A 22,084-nucleotide genomic window follows, 5' to 3' on the forward strand; every position below is an offset into this window, starting at 1 on the left:
TGCCGGTCCCGCGCACGCGCGCCTCCCCAGCCCAGTCCTCCCCCTGCCCGCCGGTCCCGAGGTCCCACGGCGCCAGGTCGCCCCCAGCCCCCTCCTTCTTGGCACCCTGTCTGTGTCCCACCCTCTCTGTGTCCCACCCTCGTCAGTTTTGTGCCCGGGGTGCCAAGTCGCTTCCCCATCAGCTGCGCGGCGGGAGCAGGGACCCGCTACCGAGGTGCCGCCGGCCGTTCGCTGCCCGGGGCAGGAGCACAGGTAGGTGGCGGCCGGGGGCGCGGCTGCTGGTGGGGGCGGCTGTGGGGTGTGAGGGAGGGGCGGGTGGGGGCGGGGAGGGCCCCGAGGGACGGAGGTGGAGGGTTACGGGTGGGGGCGGGGTGCTTCGGTGGCTGGGAAGCGTGGGAGAGTTGGGGTCCGCCGCCCGGCTGGGTGAGAGAGTAGGTTAGCTCGGGTGGGGGAATGAGAGGGATTGTACTGGGGAAAGGGAATGAATGGGGTTGGAGGGGTCCACAGAGGAAAGGAATAGGGGAAGGGGTGCGGTCTTGGGGGTGGGGAATAAAGAAGTTGGAGCTGTGGATTGTGAAGTTGGGAGACGGGCAGGAAGGAAGCGGTTTTTTGAAGGTTGAGGACCAAGGAAAGGGATGGAGGGGTTGGGTTCCTGGAGAGGAAAGCCCCGAGGTGAGCAGAGGGAAGAATGGATGGTGCGGGGTGGAATGGCGTGGAGATGGGAGGGTAGGCAGGCGGAGAAGAGGTTGGTCTGGCGACTGGGAGCCACGTTTCAGAAGGGCACAAAAGGGGTGGAAGGGTATGGGGTGTGGAGCTGGGAGTGGGTGAAGGAGGGCAAGATTTTCGATGTGGGGACTGGATTTTGTGTGAGAAGCTGGAGAGTTGCTGAGTATCAAGATACTGAGACCCTGGCTTCCTGGGGGAGGGGTGGCGAGTAGGGGTCTGGGTGCGATGAGACCCTGGAGCCCAAGGGAGGACCGGTGGGTGAGAAGTACAGGGAAAACCGAGTAGCGGGGAGAGTTGAAAACTGAATAATGGCAGTGACGCGGAACAATGAGGGTGGATCGGTAGTTGGCTAAAGGTAGTTTACAACTAGTTCCTGGTCAGGTTTTTATGTTAGAAATTTTCTCAAGAATACTACATTTTCAAATAAACCCAAGGTGTCCATGGCCTTGGAATGAAGGTCAGGGGCTGACAGACATTTTCCTGGTGTATGGATGTGGCTACTTTCTGCCCTAGCAGAGAGAAGAAGGGAGGAGGCCTCATTGTAACTCTGGCCCTGGCCCGGTTCCCACCGACTCTTTCCTCAGATGTCCACTGTTTTTTTTATCTCCTCCCTGTTCCCCTCCACCCGGCTTGAGCCAGTGGAGTACCAGAGGGATCAGACAGGTGGGTGAGATTGATTTTTAATATTTTTTTCTAATCCTTAAGACTGACGTCATATTTTTATTCATAAGAAGCAGCATCATGCAGTGCACAGAGTTTGAACTTTGGAGTAGTACGGCGCCACGATTGCATTCTGGCTCCTCCACTTTCTAACTCTGTTCCTTAAGTATGTTACTGTAGTTCTCTGAGCTGCTTCATCTATTAAATGGCAACAATGACCTCATAGGATTGATGGTTACATGTAGGGTACATACCTAGCACAGTGCATGGCAACTGGTATGTTCTTAATAACTGGTAGCCATCACATCCAGTATCCTTAATATCCGTCATTGCTGTGGTCTCTATTCCTAGGCGACTGTGAACTTACTTTACTTACTGAAGTTAGATGTTTTCTTCTTTTTCCCTTCAAGTTAGCCATAGATTTAGCTCAGAGTTGTTTTGTGTTTTGTGTTTTGTTTTGAAATAGAGTCTTACTATGTACCCTAGGCTGGCCTCAGACTCTTAGTGATCCTCCTGCCTCAGCCTCCCAAGTGCCGGGATAACAGCCGTGTGCCACCACACCCAGCTCAGCTCAGAGTTTTAGTATTATTACCCTCTTACCTCTTCCCTTTCCTCCTCCAGTTCACATGACTGGGATAATCATGCTTAAAAAACTGCCATGTTTTGTTATTATGTTATCTTGCCTCATTCAAAGAAGTTGTAGAGAGCTGAATTTTTAATGCAGTAAGGTTATATTTCATTTATTTGAAATGATGTGCTTTTGACTCACTTGTGATGACCAGACAGTACAACATGCGCTATTGTAATATTTTTGTTTGATGTTGTGGGTTACAAAACTGCCTGTTTGTAGTGGGCTAGGAGACCCATCAGAACGTCTGTCATTCCCATCCCTTTTTAAATTTTTGATTTTGAGACAATCTCACTAAATTGTCTAGGCTGGACTTGAACTTGTGGTCTTGTCTCAGCCTCCCAGAGTGCTGGGTTTGCTGGCATGTACCACTAAACCCAGCTGGACATTATCTTTGGACGCACCAACTGTTTTAATTTTCCAGTTTGTATGAGGTTTTTGGCATGGTATGGAATAGGCCGTAGCTGGTGTGATGGCACACACTGTAATCCCACTACTCAGAATGCTGAGGCAGCAGGATTGCTGTGAGTTCGAGGCCAGTTTGGGCTACTCAGTGAGTTCAAGACCAGCCTCAATTATTTAGTGAGACCTTGTCTCAGAAAAACAAAACAAATGAACAAGGCTCTTTTTCCCCAGGGACAGTTTATAAAAGGCCACCATGTACAATAGAGCCAAGCAGAATCAAGTATAGATGATTTGTGTTGTCTTACCTTTATGGTTTTTATCTTTGAAAGATTCAAACATTTAATTCTTAGATCATTTTATAGTGCCCACAAATTCCCAGGAAGTGCTTTATTAGGAGAATACAGGTTATATACAGAAGAGTTAGTAATGGAAATCGAAGGTCACCAGGATTCCCTGAACCAAGGTCAGTTTGTCAAGACAGCTGAAGAAAAGAGAGGCCTCTGGATACTGTCTGGACTAATGATGTGGTCTCCTCTTAGGAAATACTAAATTTTTTTCCATTATTTAGAAATAGAAATAGCATTTGATGAGTAATCTAAAGAAAAAATACAGTTGTAGCAGCCGTTTTTTGAAAAGGATCCCTGGAAGCTAGAACTGCCCAGATTTTGGACAGGGATCAGCATCCATACTCTGGTCCCAAGCTGCTTGTGCCCTCTGCTGGATGGAATCGTACTTCCAAAGTTTTCCTTGGAAGCGGTCATCTATTCGTTCACCCCCGTGGCTGTCTATCCACCGACCATCTTACTCCAAAGCCTGGGGAAGGTCATGATTGGGGATGAGGATCAGAAGCAATGCAGATGAGCAGACCCAGTTTCATTGTTCAGGGCGCTCACAGTGTGCTGATTTATTATAGTGTGTGATCTTCCATAGAATTTGCCTGCTGTTAAAATCAAGTCATTCCTTTCTAGGGCCATCCATACCTAATGTCTGCTTTCGGATCTGCAGGTAGAGTAGGGCTCTGAATGTGCAAGCACAGGGATAAAGACTAAAGGAAAGTGCTTTTTCTCTGCATCAGGATTGAGGTCTGTGAGGTTGAAGGGTCCAGATGCACACCCCTCCCGGAAAGGGAGCTTAGAGTAAGTGAGACGTCTCCTTAGCAGCGGACACTGAATGCTGGCGGGAGAACAGTATGGGTTATAAGAGCTGGCACAGTGACAGGATTTTTTCCCCCTGCTTTTTAGTTGTTCTGTTGTTTTTTCCTGGTAGTACCAGTAGCAATATACTCCCATCATCTGCTCTGCTTCTGCCACCTGCAGAAGGGACTGGCAAGTGGGGGAGGAGCCTGCAGCTGTTGCCTGGAAGAGGCGCTGGCTCCTAGCAACAGTAACTGCAGGCCCTGAAACTCAGAGCACTAAATCTTCCCACAGAGGTCTCACCCTTCCTCTCATTCAGTTCTACGAGTATCTGTTAAGGGCTTACTCAGCACAGGACACTGTTAGGCCTGGGAAAGAGAGATCAATCAAGTGCCTGGCCTTCAAAGAGCTCACAATTCTGGGTGCAGTCACAAGTGCACAGAAAGTACACTGCTAAGTACCGTGTAGAAGGAGACACTGGGTGCTCTGGGGAAACCAGACAGGCGTGTACTGATACAGAGGTTGGGAGAGGAGGTGGCAGTGAGCTGAGTGTTAATGATGGGTGGGAAGTAGCTAGGTAGGGAGGCAGACAAGGATGCTCCAGCCCAAGGGAATAGAACAAGCTCAGTCCAGTGGGGCCAGAGTGCATGTGTAGTCCACCCAGCTAGTGGAGAATGGCTGCAGAGCTGAGTGTGCACCAATGAGCCGAAGAGGTTGAGGTTTGGGCGATGCCAGGTGCTTTATTTTTTTTTTTCCACGTGCTTTGTACATACGATTATCTTCAGGAGAAACGTGGATAGTGCTGATTCCCACACATAGCTCACTGTTTTATCTCGAGACTCAGCATGTTTGATCACTGACTTGTTTGTTGACACTTGTGAGTGGCTTCAGGGCCATATTGTGACTCTGCATTACTGCAGAAAAAACTGAATTTGCTCACTGTAAAAGTCAATCAGAGTAGCTGGGCATGGTGCTGCACACCTGTAATTCCAGCACTTGGGAGGCTGAGGCAGGAGGATTGCCTGAGAGTTTGAGGCCAGCCTGAACCACATAGCGAGACCCTGTCTCAAAAAAAAGTCAAAGGGCCAGGGATTTAGCTCAGTGGTTCTGCCACTTGCCTTGAAAGCGCAAGGTCCTGAGTTTGATCCCTGGTACCAAAAAAAAAAGTCAATCAGTGTTTCAGGGATAATGTCAGATCTATAATATATTAAATTTTCCTTCTCTTTTCCTTTTAAATTGTTGTAGAAATGAAAGTTAAATATCCTTCATTTAACTTAACACAGCAGATTCTCGTGTATTTTGAAATCTCAGTCCAGAAAACATATATTTATTCCATTTAGTTGTTGGGTTTCAGAAATACCCAACTGGATTTTTTTTTTTTTGACTTACCTCAAAAGTGCCCCAACAGGACCTTGATAGATGTGATGCTTTCAAAGGCTAGAATAGTTTTTATTTAGCTCTTGTGATGAGGCTTTTATTTGTAGATCCAAAACAAAAAACAAGAAACAATCCTTTGCTTGTGGTTTATGTAAGGTTCAGCAGATGAGTGAACTTTAGTTCTACAGCTCAGGGACTGAACATGCCAGGGTACTATGTTAAGGAGTCTGGATAAACATGGCCCCTCCTGTTGGGGCTTAGAGCAGTAGAAGGCTGGTCCCAAACAAATGAACAACACAATAGTGAGGCAAGCACAATAAAGAAGTATGTGGAAGCCAGGCATGGTATCACACACCTGTAATCCCAGCACTCAGAAGGCTGAGGCAGGAGGATTGTTGTGAGTTCGAGGCCAGCCCATGCTATATAGTGTGCGTAATTAGTTCAAGGCCAGTCTGAACTATATAGCAAGACCCTGTCTCAAAAAAAAAAGTGTGTAAAGATGCTGAGCTAACAAGGGAGTTCTTAGTTTTTTGTTTGTTTGTTTGTTTTTTCCTGTATGTTGTTTGGTTTTTTTTGAGACAAGGTCTTGCTTTGTACTGCAGGCTGGCCCTGAACTCACTATGTAACCCACACTGGCCTCAAACTCATGGTGATCCTCCTGCCTCAGCCTTCTGAGTGCTGGGATCACAGGCGTGCAACACCATGTCTGGCTGTATTTTTTTGGTTTGTTTAGGGTTTTTTGTTGGTTTTTTTTGAGACAGGGTCTTGCTGTGTAGTTGAGGCTGGTCTAGAACTCACTTGTGCAGCCCAGGCTGGCCTCAAACTACAACAATCCTCCTGCCTCAGCCTCCCGAGTCTGCAGTTCTGGCTGTATTTTTAAATGTTTTCAATTCTGCAATTTTAATGGCTTCATAATGTTGCATGTTCCGGGGAATGGGTAATTTTTGTAGTAGCATCCCAGTTGTTGGACTTTGAGGTTGTTTCCAGTTATTTTGCTAATATAAACTGTGCTGCCATGAAATTACTTGTAAAAGAATTGCCACTGACATCTGTGACAACTTCAGGGTTGGGATCCGAGCTGGGTTTTGAACAATGAGTGCGTCACCAGATCGTCAAGGAAAGGGTAGCAAAGGGCATTCCAGGAGAGACGGGAGGTGCCCTCAGGTTCCAAAGTTCTCGGGCATCGCTTCCCCCACGCCAGCCAGTGCCTGCCCAGTAGGCTCATAAAGCTTCAGGCCCAGCACAGTGAGGTTACAGCTCCAGATGGCATTTTAATTGGATTTTCTCCCCTGTGCCTCGCTTCACAGTCACAACCCAGGCAATGTCGTACTACCTCAACTCAGAAAAGCACCTGGACCCAGGGCCCATCTACGTGCGAGAGAATGGGCAGCTGCACACGGTCGGCCTGGCTCGAGGTGGCGTCAGGAGCAGCCTGAAGAGGCCCAATCCTTTCAGACTGTTCCCCAAAGGCTTCTCTGTGGAGCTTTGCATGAACAGGGAAGACGACACTGCTCAGAAAGAGAAGACGGATCACTTCATCTTCACGTACACCCGGGAGGGGAACCTTCGGTACTCTGCCAAATCCCTCTTCAGCCTCGTCCTGGGCTTCATCTCTGACAATGTGGATCACATTGATTCCCTCATTGGCTTTCCTGAGCAGATTGCTGAAAAGCTGTTCTCTGCTGCTGAAGCCAGACAGAAATTCACACAGCCAGGTGCAGGCCTGCGGGCTTTACAGAAATTCACAGAGGCCTACGGGAATCTGGTGCTCTGTTCCCTGTGCTTGCGGAACAGGTGAGCATTCTCATTAGGATTTTGAGGATATTAATGGCTGTGTTTATTCTGTTGCGCTCTGGGGCTTAGTGAGCTTGAGACTGTCCCTCATCAAATAATACTTCAATATGGAATATGGAATTCAATATGGAATTTCAAATACAGAGTGGTAGGCCATTTTGAGAAATATCACTGTTTTATTACCTACTCATCTCCCACACTACCCTTGGTTTTCTTTTGAAAATATTTTATTAGTTGATTGCTACAGCTCCACCAGTAGACATATACTTTGCAGCCAGCTTTCCTAATAAGCAAAATCAGAAAAGACAAATGTGAGCTGGGTGTGGTGGGACACATTTGTAATCTAATTCCCAGGAAGCTAAGGCAGGAGATTTCAAATTCAAGGCCAGCCTGAACTATGTAGCATGACTCTGTCTTTAAAAAAGCAAAGGGTTGAGGTGGGGACAACATGTAATCTATCAAATATCTTTTGGTATGCTTTTGAGAGTGTGAAGATTAATACCCAGGATTCTTGGTCCTGCTTCAGGTGTGTTTGTTTGTTTTTGGGTTTTTTGGTACCGGGATGGAACTCGATGGAACTCAGGTCTTTGCGCAGTAGGCAGTGAAACCACTGAGCTAAATCCCCGGCCCTGTTTGTTTTTGTTTTTGAGACAGGGTCTTGCTATTTAGTTCAGGCTGGCCTTGAACTGGCAATCCTCCTGCCTCAGCCTCCAGAGTGCTTGTTGGGATTATAGGTGTGTACCACCATGCCTGGCTGTTTCAGTTTTAAGACTAGTAGATATTGACTGTTAGATTTTTTAAAAAGTAACCTAGAAAGAGTGACTAGAATGTCACATATGCTAAAGTTGAGAAATTCTCTAACAAAGCAGATGTCTTGTGATTTGCCTTTGCTCATATGCTTTTATGTATTCAAAAGTTTTATTCTACTGTTATGTAAAAACATGTTCAGAACATTTAATTTAAAAATAATTTACAAACTGGGCATGGTGGCACATGCTTGTAATCCCAGCATTTGGGAGGCTGAGGCAGGAGGATTGCCACAAATTCAAGGCCAGCCTGGGGTACATAATGACTTCAATGCCAGCCTGGACTACATAGAGAGACCCTGACTCAAAAAAAAAATCAATCAAAAAAGACCAGGACATGGGCCAGGGATTTAGCTCAGTGGTTTCGCCACCTGCTGCGCAAGTGCAAGGACCAGAGTTCGATCCCCGGTACCAAAAAAAAAAAGACCAGGACAAACAATTCAAGACAGGATCACGGAGGTGTAGAAAGCCTCCCTCCTGCCTCATCTCCTCTTTCCTCTTCTGTTGTTCGTTCCAGAGGCGAGCTACTAGTACCCCTTTTCTGTCATTCCAGAGCTATGCTGTTCATTTGCATGGTTTGTTACACAAATAACTGCACACTGCATACACTGGTAGATACCTTGCTTTCTCCACATCATTTGAAAATCATTTATCATAAATACTTGCAGGCTTTTAAAATAGCTATAGTGTACCACCAGCTGAATCTTTTTAGGATTAGGAACTGTAAAAGGCAGCTTATAGATGCATAATCAATATGACCAGAGAAATGAGACCAAATTTTCAAAAGCTATACCAGAAAATGTAATCTAAATGCCTATACTTAAAAAAAAAAAATCTTTATTTAAATGGCTCATGGAGTTAATGGTTTCACCATAAACCAAATACTGTATTTTAAAAAGAAATGCATAAATGTATGCCGAGAAGAACAGAATCTTAAATTCATAAACTGAGCAAGTTTCTTACAAAAGCTCTTCCTGCGGTGGTCTCAGTCCTGGCAGGGCTGGGACTGCGGCTGTTGGGAAGGAGGAAAATTACCCTGCCTAAGTGAAAAAGTCAAGCTGTATTTCATTGCAACTCCCATTAAATATACATTTTACTCCTTTTTATTTCAAGTTATGTTCCTTGTAGAAAAATTAGAATAGTGAAAAATAGGATTATGGTGTAACCTTGTTTAAAAGTTATTTATAAAAACATGCACTATTTGGGAAATAATATAAAACTGTAATATGTAAAAAATTCATAGTCCCACCATGATAATCATTTTCAAATATATATTTTTATACACTTTGGAATACATTCTCTATAGCTGTTTTTTTCCCCATCTACTCTTGTAGCCTTAAGTATTTCTCATGCATTTGAAAATTGTATTTATGTTTTTGTTCCCATGGTCAGATTGTGATGAAACTACCACTTTCGTTCATGTTTGATGAGCACATGAATTAGGGTAGCATTTCTGGAAGGCAGTTTGGCTATATATATATATATATATATATGTATTAGCCAGGCATGGTGACGCACACCTATAATCCCAGGACTCAGGAGGCTGAGGTAGGATTGCTGCAAGTTCAAAGCCAGCCTGGACTACATAGTAAGTTCAAGGCCAGCCTGGATTACATAGTAAGTTCAAGGCCAGCCTGGACTACATAGTAAGTTCAAGGCCAGCCTAGACTATACAGGAAGACCCTGTTTCAAAAAAACAAAACAAAAGAAACTAATCCAGTCTCTAATTGTAATCAGAAATGAGAACAAATACTTTCGTAGAACAGTGCTCATTGTAATACTGTTTGTACAAGTGAGTGTCTGAAAGCCAAATGTCCAACTATAGGGAATTTGTTAAAGCAAATTATTGATATAGTCATATGGTGAAGTATTATAGAACTGTTAAGATAATGTTTTAGGATCATTTAAGATGATACAGTAAAATGACCACAATATAATAAATGGAAAAAAATGGCATATACTGTAGGATCCCAAGTTTTTTCCTTTCTTTTGTGTGTACATGTGTGCTCTACTGTTACCATTGAGCTGTGCTTGCAGCCCAATTTTGTTTTTATTTTTTGTTTTTGTTTTGTTTTGGTTTTTTAAGAGTAGGAAATTTATTGAGGGAGAGGCAGGAGGGGATCTGGAAAGTGGGTTGTCTTGTTTTTACTTTTTATATATTTATTGGATATGTAGAAAAGAGAACACAAAATACAATCTAGACCATGGGATTGCAATTAGTTTTATTTTCTTATACTTTTCCATATTTAATACTTTTTTTCTCCAGTAAGCATGTATTATTTTATATTTATTTATTTTGTAGTACTGAGGCGGGTGGCAGAACCACTGAGCTAAATCCCCAGCTGTATTTTTTTTTTTTTGGTACCGGTGATCGAACTCGGATTCTTGCGCTTACACAGCAGGCGGCGAAACCACTGAGCTAAATCCCCGGCCCTCCTGCCCTATTTTGTAGTACTGAGGATTGAGCCCAGGACCTTCACAATGAGCCACATCCCCAGCCCTTTTTTTATTTTATTTTATTTCTTTATTTCTTTTTTTATTTTTTGAGACAGGATCTCACTGTGTTGCCCAGACTGCCTTCCATCTTGACACCCTTCTGCCTCAGCCTCCCAGGTACTGGTATCACAGACATGTACCTGTGCTGAGCAGTCATGTATTGATTACATTTATTATCAGAAAATAAAGGGAACATTTTTAACATAATCTTTGGGATCATATTTTATTGCAATAATTCCAAACTTCACTGATCTTGAAATATGAGTAGAATTTTAAAAATTATGATGAAAAATCTTTTTTATCCTTTTGACTCCTCAGAGGAAACTAACAGGCAGCAGGTTTGGGGTTGTATTTGCATTCCAGGGGTGAAGCTGCAGCAACATAGTTCTGCCAGCACAAGAGGGGGTCAGCTCGTAAGGAATGAGCTTGAGAAGATAATTGAAAATAAGCACTTGCTCTCTTGGGGTAGGTCACAAAGATATCTGCCAAAGGGAGAAGCAGCCAGTGTCTTTGTAGCTAGCTTCTGACCCTGCAGAACTCTCCTCTCATGTTAAAACCCTTTGGTTTTTAACCCCCACTGATGGTCACAGGGAAGCAAGTATGTTTTCCTTAAAATACCACCTTGTATTACTGAATAATAATAGGGTTCAATGGGAACCTTTTAAGGTGACATGTGCTTTTTAAATATTGTTTATGTTTTTCTCACTTCTGAAAAAAAATTAAGCCCCATTTTTCTAGTTGGAGAAATTGAAGCTCAGAAATCTTAACATGACTTTCTTACAATCACACAAGTAATTAGGGCTGTTAGAATCTAAAATCTCAGGTCTCTCTGCCACTAAAACATGTCTGCTTTCTCTATTGCCTCTCCACTATACTGTTGATATCTACAGATCAAGTTAGAAGACAAGTTGCAGGCAAGAACCTGGAGATCTGTGATTGGAAGGTGGAAAACATCAACTTTACTTACAGTGCAGTTAAAATAAGGCTGAGTAAATAAGGCTCACTTGGGCCAGGGATTTAGCTCGATGGTTCCTGTGCCTGCCTCACAAGAGCAAGGTCCTGAGTTCATTCCCTGGTACCAAAAGAAAAAAAAAATAAGGCTCATTTGTGTATCCAGCTGAGCAGCATAGGTTCTGCAGTTGGGGTTCCAGCACCTCAAGCCATCTTTACCCAGCAGTCAGGCCCGTGATCAGTTGAGTATTATACATCTAATTTTGCTTGCATATAGAAAGAAAAGAAATCCAACCTGCCTCTTGCCCTCTGATTAGTCTATTGTTTTTTGGTTGTTTTTTTTTGGTACTGGGGATCAAACTCAGGTCCTTACGCTTGCACAGCAGGCAGCGAAACCACTGAGCTAAATCCCCAGCCCTCTGTTATGTTTTTGACAATTTTGATCCTGCTGACAGAAGAGCAACATGAACTCTTTTTTGTTTTTTTAAGTCAGGGTCTCATTAATCCAGCCTGGCCTTGAACTCATTGTGCAGGCCAGGCTGACCTGGAACTACAGGTCTGTTTTACCATGCCCAGTGAGAAATGAACTCTTGAGTATAACCTTTGCACATCTTCCATCCTCCTGTGGAAACGAAACTTTGAGACTTTGAGAGCAAAGTAGAAGAGAAAAGAGGATTCTCTTGTCACAAGGCCGGTTCTCTAGTCTCTTAGAATCCTCTCCTCTCTGGTTCTTGTCATTCTTAATTCCTTTCATTTTATTCACTGACCTCATCTGAAATAGATGGAAAAACTGCAAGGCAGGGCAAAGCCTGGCCGGGCTGTGGAATGCCATTGTGATCTCCCTTTCCTTTCCAGAGGCCTCTCTGCTGCTTCCTGATAACAATCTGGCAAGGTGCTGCAGTGTAATTAGGTTGCAGGTGGTTTATCATAATAACCGTCTGGATGAGAGTCCCCTTGCTTACTTTTGTGTTAAGTTAGCAGGGTAGCAGGTCCAGTGGAGTGGTTAGGTGCTCAAGCTTGTGTTTGAGTGGGAAAGATAAAATGAGATCTGCCAGCTGTCTTAGTACTCTATGGGGAATATGCAGATTAGACTGACAGTTCTTGGCCTTTTTTAGTTTTCAAATCAAATCACTAGAAATTATACCTTACATAAAAATAACTTTATTTTTTAAATTATTTATTTATTTATTTTGAGATAGGGTCTCGCTTTGTAGTTCAGGCTGTCCTTGAACTCACTCTGTAGCCCAGGCTGACCTCAAAACTCATGGTGATCCCCCTGTCAGCTTCCTAAATGCACCACTATGCCTGGCTAAAAAGCAACTTCAGAGGAGTAATTAAAAGCTTGAATATTCTAAAGTTTTAAATTCTCAAATAAAGGTCCTAATGCTAATGCCAAGCTGTTTGGTAACTAAGTAGATGTATTCTCTTGTGGCTTGTTTTATGCACAGTGTTTATGCCACCATCATGTGCAAAGACTTTCAAGTTGTATACTAATTCAAAAATTCAGCCTGTGCCCACATAGTCGCCAGTGAAGGCTGCTTATTACATAGTACATAAGATGATGGGATGCTGACTGTGGCACAAAGTCACAAATTGAACTTTTTTATTAGAAGAAGGAAAATGCATGTAATCCTGTCACTCAGGAGGCTGAGGCATGAGGATCACTGCAAGTTCAGCACCAGCGTGGGCTATATAGTGAGTTCAAGACCAGCTTGAACTACATACATAATGAGACCTTAAGAAGCCAAAAACATAAAAAATAAAAGAAGGAAAAGAAAAGCTGTTAATTGTTCTTTATATGCCACAGATATCTGGTGATTTCAGAAAAGCTTGAGGAGATTAAGTCCTTCCGGGAGCTGACCCGCCTGGATCTTTCCTGTTGCAAACTTGGAGATGAGCATGAACTCCTAGAACATCTCACCAGTGAGGCCCTGTCCAGGTACTGATCTGCTGTCACTTGTCCATGGATTATTTTCATTTTTTTCAAAGCATGCTCTAATGAGATCATATTCTGGATTGTAAATTACTTCCCATTCCATTTTGTTTGGTAATTTATTTTTCTAAAATGTTTTCAATCTCCATTTAGTTGGTTTAAGCAGTATAAATTGGACAAGCCTTAGGACAGTCAATCAGTCGTTTGTGTTTTCTAAACAATCTTTATTTCAACATGTAGGACTCCAGCCTACTTGGTTGCAATTTTATTTTCCTTTTTTTTTTTTTCTCGCTATGTAGTTCAGGCTGAGCTTGAACTCACTATGTAGCCCAGGCTGGCCTTGAACTCAAGGCAGTCCTGCCTCAGCCTCCCAAGTGCTGGGATTACAGGTGTGTGCCACCATGCCTGGCATATGGTCAAAATTTTTTTCCCTTTATTCATTCCTAGTTTATCCTGGGGAGAGACAAAAAGTCACACCATTTCTCACAGTCATTACTATTTGCTTTTTAAACTATCACTGAAATATAAATGATAAAGAAAATGAACTTTTTTTTTTTTAGTGTCATTTGCAATACATGATAGCTACATTTGTTTTGGGGAATTGGTACATGTATATATCATATCTTGATCATTTTTGTTTTGTTTTTTTTGGTATCGGGGATCGAACTGGGGTCCTTGCGCTTGTGAGGCAGGCGGCAGAACCACTGAGCTAAATCCCCAGCCCGATCTTGATCATTTTTGATCCCTTACTTAGCCTCCCTGCTCTCTCCCCTCCCAGAAAATGAACTATTAAAGACAGCCAGGGCCGGGAGTTTAGCTCAGTGGTTCTGGCACCAGCCTGGCAAGTGAAAAGACCCGAGTTCCATTCCTGGTACCCCCCCCCCCAAAAAAAAGACAGCCAGATAAGTTCTTTCCAAGACCCATGATTTTAAAAAATGGCCCAGTTCATGTGGTTCACAAATTGCTCAGTCTGGCTGGTAGAGCAGAGGCCAGATGGATTCCTGTATGTGTTCAACACCCAGAAGGATCACACACCTGCACCTCACCTGCTGCCAGGCCACCTTGACTGTGACACCACACGCTGCCCATACAGAGGTGTATTTGTGGGGTTGGGTAGCACTGAGGCTCAGATTTCTTATGTGAAGGATGGGGGAACATCAAGTTGGCTGGATAGACTGGGTTATGAATATTCTGTAACAATCCGAGTCTGAAAATCTAGACTCCTAAAGCTGGTTAGAATGAAAGGATGGCTTTATGAAAGGAATTCTCAAAGGAGTTCTTTAGCAGGCTTTCCTGACCTATTTAGAATACATTTGGTTTTCACGTAATTTATCCATAATGCAGCTTTTGTGTTAACAAGGTATGTTTGTCCCCTTAATAGAAGCCCCTGTTTACTCATTACCATATTTCTGTAGTGTCTTCTGCCAACTGAAATTAGTATTACATGACACTTTGATCTGTTAATTACCCCTCCCTCTGGAACTGAAATGGTACCAAAAGAGCCTTAATTCATGTGAAATAACAGCAGTACATGGTATTTTATATTTTTAAATAAAATGTTACAAAGCATGTCCCCAAACTCTCTTTAAGTTATTTATTTATGGACTTTGTTTCCTTAGTATAACTCAGCTCCACCTGAAGGATAATTGTTTATCTGATGCTGGGGTGCGGAAAATGACAGCACCAATTCGTGTGATGCAAAGAGGCCTTGAGAACCTAACATTGTTAGACTTATCTTGTAAGTTTTATGAGCAATTCTGATTATTATTGGAAGAATGTTTTTCCCCCCGGGGGTTTTCCTGTGTCCTGTGTGGAGTGGGGGGGCGTGCCCACACACAGCCACCACCACGATGACAGTGATGATGATGATGGCAACGATGACAGCTGGGTACCCCTTTCCCAGCAGCCACTGTAAGATGCAGTGCACGCTGCCCTGATGGAAGAATGTCTTTAGCTGTCATCTAGTTCTTCCTCTTTGGTTTAGAGTGATTAAGGAAAGCTGGCCCTCTGAGGTGCCATAACAGGCAAGTGGCCGAGCAGGGCTAAATCCATAGGCTCTGACTCCTGGCCCAGTACCTCTTTCAGCAGGTTGCCACTTCCAGTAGGACGGGGAAAGCCCTCTCAGATAGATCATCCACGCCACTCACTGTGTGCACTCAGGGCACCCTTCCTTCATAGTTGTGGTATACATAAAGGACATCTGGGTGTTTTTCTTTGAATCTCTGATCCGAAGTGTCATACTGTGTTAGGTCCTTTTTTGTTGGTATTTACCCAGTGAAAAGCTGGATGAATCCACAGTTTTTGGTGACTTACACAGGATTAACCAGACACTGACCTCAGTAATAGGAAATCAACAGAGATTTTTTTTAGCATTTGTGCATCTGTTGACCCTACGGCAGGATGCTGTGGTGCTAAAAGAATAAAAAGAGAAGGCCAGGGTGTGAGAACACATGGTCTTCCTTGCTGTGCTACTTCTTGTTTTACTTTGTTTTGTTTGGTACCGGGGATTGAGCTCAGGTCCTTGCGCTTGTGCAGCAGGCAGCCAAAACCACTGAGCTAAATCCCCGGCCCTGCTGTGCTACTTCTACTGCTGTTTAACCCTCTGAGCCTTGTAAGTAAATGTTTCTTTTGTTTTTGGTACTGGGGGTGGAACTCGGAACCTTGCACTTGCAAGGCAGGCGCTGGAACCACTGAGCTGAATCCCCCCGTCCTGAACCTTGTAAACGACAGCAGTGAATGCCTGGCCCTATTTCCCAAGGAAGTAAATTATTGGACTTTTTTTTCTTTTGGTATCTGTGGTGTATCAGGCATATATCTTATATCTGAGAGGACAGTACTAAATGCAGTACTCTGATTTGAGAAGATGGTAAATAAGAAACACTCTGGAAAAAATGCAAGGTAGAGGGGGCTGGGGATTTAGCTCAGTGGTTTCGCTGCCTGCTGCACAAGCGCAAGGACCCAAGTTCGATCCCCGGTACCAAAAGCAAACAAACAAAAAAAATGCAAGTTAGAGTAGTAATAGCTTCTGTATCTAAGCACTGTTGAAAATTTTCTTATAATAAGTAAATGTTTTTACTTTAGAAGTAAAATGCCCCTGAATAAAGCACAGTGGATCATTTTTAGTAGATGTTTTGTTTTTTTTGTTTTGTTTTTTTGGTACCGGGGATCAAACTCAGGACCTTGGCGCTCGTGAGGCAGTTGCCGGAACCACTGAGCTAAATCCCCAGCCCAAGTAGATGTTTTTATATGCCATTTTCATATGGGTTCAAAGTGAACCTTTGAGATAACTGTCTGATTTACATACTTTTCTGTTCATCCCCATCTCCTATGTGGTTAGGGATATGAAAAGAGTTTAAAGATCATGTACTGTGTTCACTGGGGTGGTGGGGCACGCCTGTAATCCCAGCACTTGGGAGGCAGAGGCAGGAGGATGGCCACGAGTTCAAGGCCAGCCCAGGCTACAAAGTGAGTTCAGGGCCAGCCTGAACACAAATCGAGACCTTGTCTCAAAAACACACAAAGATCATGTACTGGGACTGCTTCACATTACAAATGGGAAAATAAGACCCCTAGGTTTAGTTTACTCTGAAAAGTTTGCCCACTCAATATTTTATAGTTTATCATTGCCTGCACTTTTTTCTGAGCTTGTAGTTGGCATTTTAGCAGCAATTATGTTGTAACAAAATGCTGCCTTGTTTTGACATCTAGGTAACCCTGACATCACAGATGCAGGAATTGGATACCTCTTTTCTTTTAGAAAACTAAACCGTTTAGATATCTCTGGAACGGGACTCAAGGTAAGACTTTTAGTTTCTTTCATTTTTGTAAATTAATTTCTTCTGACTTATTTATTTTTGGTACCAGGGATCAAACTCAGGACCTTGCTCTTGTCAGGGAGGCATAGCACCACCGAGCTAAATCCCAGGCTGTTTTGGTTTTATTGAGACAGGGTCTCACTGTGTACCCCAGGCTGGTCTTGAACGCATAGCAGTCTTCCTGCCTCAAGCTTCTGAGTGCTGGGATTACAGGTGTACAGCACTGCACCCAACTGTCTGCATTTATAGTTTGATATTTTGCTTTTGCTAATTGGTGTTCAGAAAGGGCTAGTATTTGTGGTGATCTTTATTTGCTATTAAATGTAAGAAAGAATTGGTCAAATGTCTGGTCTGTCTTTCCTTCTCTAGGATATCAAAACTGTCAAGCACAAACTTCAGACTCGCATAGGCCTTGTTCATTCCAAAGTGCCTTTGAAGGAATTTGATCATGGTAACTGCAAGACAGAGGGCTGGGCCGACCAGGTACTCCAGATTATTCTCCCCTACAGTTAAAATAGCTTTTCATTTTAATTCCAGGTGTGTTATCTAACACCTCAAACAGACAGTAACCTTCTTGGTATTCCTTGGCTGAATTGTCCTCTTCATGTCAAATCATACACACTAATGGGCCATAACTAACTCACCATCTTACCGAGTTAGGGCTGGAAGCCAGGCCTCATGCCTCATTCTCTGATCACTAGATTGGGCCCTTCTTTGTTAGACCTAGGAGAAAATGCCATTTTACAAATAACTCAAATTGGGGGGCTGGGATTTAGCTCAGTGATACTGCCGCCTGCCTCACAAGCGAAAGGTCCTGAGTTCGCTCCCCGGTACCAAAAAAAAAAAAAAAAGTACCCAACAAATGACTCAGTGAATTCTAGCTTACTGTACACCAAAGCAGTCTGACCTCACTTCAGGACAGATTCTGTTAGTGTGAACATGCAGGAGAGAAGAAACTGGTGTTGTACTGATAAGGACTCAGATCTCACTCATCCATGCTACAAATGCTGGCAGTTATTTCATCATGCATGTTCTGGATCAAGCTACAAGTGCTTCTGAACCACCGCCTCATCAGTGTCCCTCCTAACTGTGACAGTCATGCAGTTGGATAGATCCATCATTCCCATTGTGGTCTGGAGCCAAGGAGAGGGATCCAGGACAGAGTTGGATGGTTACACTAGGTGTCTATCAGGAAACATTTGTTAAAAGTGTCGGAAGGATTCACTGTGCTCACTTCAGCAGCACATATACTAAAAGTGTCGGAAGGGAGGGACACCGCCCACAGGCAAGCTGGCATTAACTTGCACTGCCCTACTTGGCGACTTTCTGACCTTCCATTTAAGTCTGTGCTTTACCAAGTTGTGAAAGCCCATTAAGAGCAAGCCCCAAGCCACTTGGGGCAGGTGTGGGATGGTCACCAAAGACTTCATGCAGTTTGGTGGCAAGTGGCAAGGTGGAAACAGCATGGGTTGTGGCTCAGAGAGACTAAGGCTTGGGGTCCTGGCTCAACAACATAAGTCTTATGACCTAAGGCAATTTTGAGTCTTTGTTCCTTCATTCCTAAAATGCAGAAACTAGGACTTTTCTTACAGAGTTTTGAAAGGATCAAATAAAACACCCACTGGCCTGATTTTTTATTTTGAGACAGAGTTTGCTTAAGTTGGTCAGGCTGTGCTGGGCTCAAACTTGCCTCAGGCTCCCTAACTGCAACTGAGATCACAGGCATGTACCACCATGCCCAGCTCCCAAATAGCTCTTACTGTCATTTTTATTCTTGGTAGTAAATCAACAGGTTCAGTTGATCTGTTCCTGTTTCACACCTGGAAGGTACCGTAGGAGGGTCTGTGAGCCGTGTTTACTGAGTGCTTTCTGTGTGCCTTTGTCACAGCTCTGTAGAATATGTCCTCTTATTAATGCCTATTTTTCAGATAATGAAATTGAAATTCAGAAATTGAATCTCTTGCTGAGAGTCTCCTAGTTAGTGAGTGGTGCAGCCAACTCTAGAATTGTATTCTCTAACTTCACTGTCCTGCTCTGTGCCTTGAAAATACTTTTCTTGGCTGTTTTTATGATGATTTCATTGCATATCATGAGAAGTAGTAAATGTAACATTCTTGTTACTCATGATAATCATTTACTTTTCTTTCTTATATTTTTATCTGTTTTGTACTCAGTCAAATTGCTGAAAGAATATGTAGTACCTTATAACAGATACTTTTTTTTTTTGGTACTGGGAATCAAACTCGGGACCATGCACCACTCGGAACCACTGATCTAAATCCCCGGCCCCACAAATACTTTTTTTTTTTTGGTACCGGGGATTGAACTCTGGTCCTTGGCTTGCACAGCAGGCGGCAAAACCACTGAGCTAAATCCCTGGCCCCCCACAAATACGTTTTTAACAGTTAAGAAACCAAAAACTGATCATGAATCATTACGAGAATATGAAAATGCAAGCATTTTATACACATGAATGTTTGAGTTACAGTTTGTGTGCTTTGAGGCACAAGAGGCTTCTGGGAATGTATGAAAAGGATTATGGCTAAGGTTTTAAATTTTAGTACTGTATTTAGTTTCAGGATATGCAGCTTATTTCTAGCTTGAAATAAGGATAGGAATAGACAGTTGGCTTTGTAGACTTTGCCTGAGTCTTACAGATACATTCATCCAACCTGTTTGTTTTCTGACTCAACTCTTGCATGAGAACAGAAAATCCAGACTTGACTTGGTTCTTGTTTTTTTTATCACCAGGTATCAAAATAATATTTACCACAGGGATTTGTGTTTTGTGGAAAGGGAAGAGAAAAGTTTAAGAGTAAAAGCTTAAAATTTTGTTTGGATTCACATCTTTCTAAATAACCTTTCAGATTGTCCTGCAGTGGGATCGATTGATTGTGGAAGCCTTGAAGCCGTCAAGTGTCCCTGAACCTCGAAAGACAGCTCAGTACTTCTGTGAGAAATTCTCTTTTCTTGTGGAGGTTTTGCCCTTGGGTTTTTGCATCCTTAAAGTAATGAGCCTGTCTTCTCTCAGTGATAAAATTATGATAGTATTGACTAATTTATGATCACTAAGACAAGTATTCCTATAATCCCAGCACTTGAGAGGCTGAGGCAGGAGGATCACTGCAAGTTCAAGGCCACCCTTGACTACATCATGAGTTCAAGGCCAGTCTGAACTACATAGAGACCCTGTCTCAAAAAAGCAAACAGACGAACAAAGACTCATATACTTTAGCATTGCTTAAGCAGTAAGTTCACACTTAGCTTTGAGCAACAGCACCAGGAAGATAGCTTTTTATAATTATTTATTTATAGCCTATCTTGTTCCAAAGATTTGTGGTAATACAAAACTGCAGTACAGTACAGAAAATTACAAAGTATAACCAAAAGGTAGAAACAGGGCTGGAGATGGAGCTCAATGACAGAAGACTTGCTCAGTACACTCGAGATCCTAGATTTGGGGGGGCGGGGGTCCATCAACAGATGAGTAAAATATAATATAAAGTAGGGGAATTTTGATACAAATGCTGTTTCTAAAAATCTGATTGCTCTTCTGTGAGGTTTCCAGAGTAGTCAGATTCATAGAGAAAATAGAACAGTGAAAGTAGTCAGGGTCTGGGCAGGGGGACGAACAGGGAGTTGCTGAGTAATACTATTCACTACTATTCAGTAGTTGCAGAGTTTCAGTTTTGCAGGACAAAAAGATTTGGAGATAGATGGTGGTGGTGATTGCACAGTGTGAATCGCTTAATTCCACTGAACTGTACACTTAAAAATAGTTACAATGATGAATTTTAGGTTGTGTATATTTTACCATAATTTTAAAGAATAAGGTGATGAAATAAAAATGAAAGAAATGTAACGAAAAATAAGGATCCAAGGCATACCAGAAAATACAAAACAAGGTCATATTATGTTATCTTCATATTGCCCTTATGAAATAGGTTTTTATATTCTTAGAATGATGAAAAAACTGAATCTCAGACAAGTCAGTTACCCGAACTCATTTATCAAAATCCAGTGTGCGTCCATACCTTCAGTGTGTGCTGTGAATGTACCACTTACTTCACAGGACATCCAGCAAAATACACTGGCTCCAGAACTACCTTTTTTAGGCCTTAGTGCCTTCCTGTGAGCCATCTCTAGCCTTAAGCGGGCATTAGTAAAGTCGTCACGCTCCCCTGTCACCCTTCTAGATCAGAATCGAGCTCTAGTGGAAGCCTCGAGGATATGCGCGCTGGCAGACACCCACATGAAATCTTCTGGAAAACTCCAGTTCTACAAAGAGAAAGCCCTGGACTGCCGAGGGCCATTGTTGAAGCATGAAGCTTCCTCCAACCAAGAGTCAAAGAAGAGCAAGAAGAGAACTTTTGAGGAGTCAGAGCAGGAACAGAATAATTCTTCACAGGCTTCAAAGCAGAAATATATGTGTCTTGCTGTGGAAGACTGGGACTTGTTAAACTCCTACTGACCGGCAGATATAAGTTGGCTTTTCTACATTCAACTCTAGTGTGTGAAGAAAGGGGACTGATAATTACATTTTGTTTGAATTTACCTATGACATTAGCATAGCAAGCAGATATTTCTACTTTTGTGGTGTGGAGGGGAATACTATGGAAGTATGTAATAATTTCTAATGTATATTTTCAATACACAGTAATTTTTTCAAATAAACCTTTTTGCTGTCCTTAAGTTCTGCTTGTGGTTGAGAGACTAGAGCCACAGAAAAGGAGATGGACAACCATGTGAACTAACAGGGCAGCTTAGCATGATTTGTAACTACTACAATTTGACCCAGCTAATAGAATATATACACTGGTACCTCTGTGTACAAACTTAATTTGTTTTATGATTTTGTAGAAGATGGCTGCATTTGTGTTTGTGTGGGGAAGATGGCTGTGGTCATATTTGTCACCCAATGCAGAATTTGTGAACTGAAGCAGAATTTTGCCAAACGCAACAGAAGCATTCATGAGCCGAGCTATTACTGTATATGAATGAAGCTACCATTTATTGACTGCCTGCTCTGTGCCATGTCCTGTCTTCACACCAACCTTGAAGATGGGAGCTAGCCCCGACTTAAGAGTTAAGACAAGTCACTTAGCCTCAAGTTAAGTGACTTAAGGTCACAGAGCTTTTAAGTGACATTCAAATGTGTACTCCTTTCCAGCCAACTCTAAAGCCCATTCTGTTACATTGCATTCTTAAACAGTAATTGCCATTTATTAATATCCTAGCCATTAAGGCTTTTCAGGCCACAAGATTTCAGTTGCAGCTCCTCAGCTCTGACCTTGTAGCACAGAAGCAGCCAGGCACACTAAATAAATGAGTGGGGCTATATTTGAATTCAAGTTTATTTA

General features: G+C 42.8%; 1 protein-coding gene across 3 annotated transcripts; it reads left to right on the top strand.

Moving 5' to 3' along the window:
• Positions 1 to 8: 8 nt before the first annotated feature.
• Lrrc42 (leucine rich repeat containing 42) lies at positions 9 to 21,416 on the top strand. Of its 3 annotated transcripts, none has more exons than XM_087214704.1 (8): positions 9 to 252; positions 6,237 to 6,723; positions 12,784 to 12,915; positions 14,529 to 14,647; positions 16,618 to 16,706; positions 17,094 to 17,207; positions 19,592 to 19,676; positions 20,921 to 21,416. In XM_087214704.1, the coding sequence occupies exons 2-8, from the start codon at positions 6,251 to 6,253 to the stop codon at positions 21,193 to 21,195; spliced, it is 1,287 nt and encodes a 428-aa protein (XP_087070830.1). In that variant the 5' UTR covers positions 9 to 252; positions 6,237 to 6,250; the 3' UTR covers positions 21,196 to 21,416. The 3 variants fall into 3 exon arrangements, with proteins under 3 accessions (XP_087070830.1, XP_021107735.2, XP_012924653.3); XM_021252076.2 differs by lacking the exon at positions 9 to 252 and adding an exon at positions 576 to 672; XM_013069199.3 differs by lacking the exon at positions 9 to 252 and adding an exon at positions 1,196 to 1,389.
• Positions 21,417 to 22,084: the final 668 nt, after the last annotated feature.

This window comes from Heterocephalus glaber, unplaced genomic scaffold, assembly GCF_053883595.1.
Source record: "Heterocephalus glaber isolate CG9 unplaced genomic scaffold, H.glaber_assembly_v1.0 deba00001449, whole genome shotgun sequence".
In the NCBI taxonomy this organism is placed as follows: Eukaryota; Metazoa; Chordata; class Mammalia; order Rodentia; family Bathyergidae; genus Heterocephalus; species Heterocephalus glaber.

Coding starts and splice junctions, on each gene's coding strand:
- Lrrc42 (XM_013069199.3), top strand. CDS start 1,311: ATGTCCACTGTTTTTTTTATCTCCTCCCTGTTCCCCTCCACCCGGCTT. Junction 1,390..6,236: donor GTACCAGAGGGATCAGACAG/GTGGGTGAGATT, acceptor CTCGCTTCACAG/TCACAACCCAGGCAATGTCG. Junction 16,707..17,093: donor TCTCTGGAACGGGACTCAAG/GTAAGACTTTTA, acceptor TTCCTTCTCTAG/GATATCAAAACTGTCAAGCA.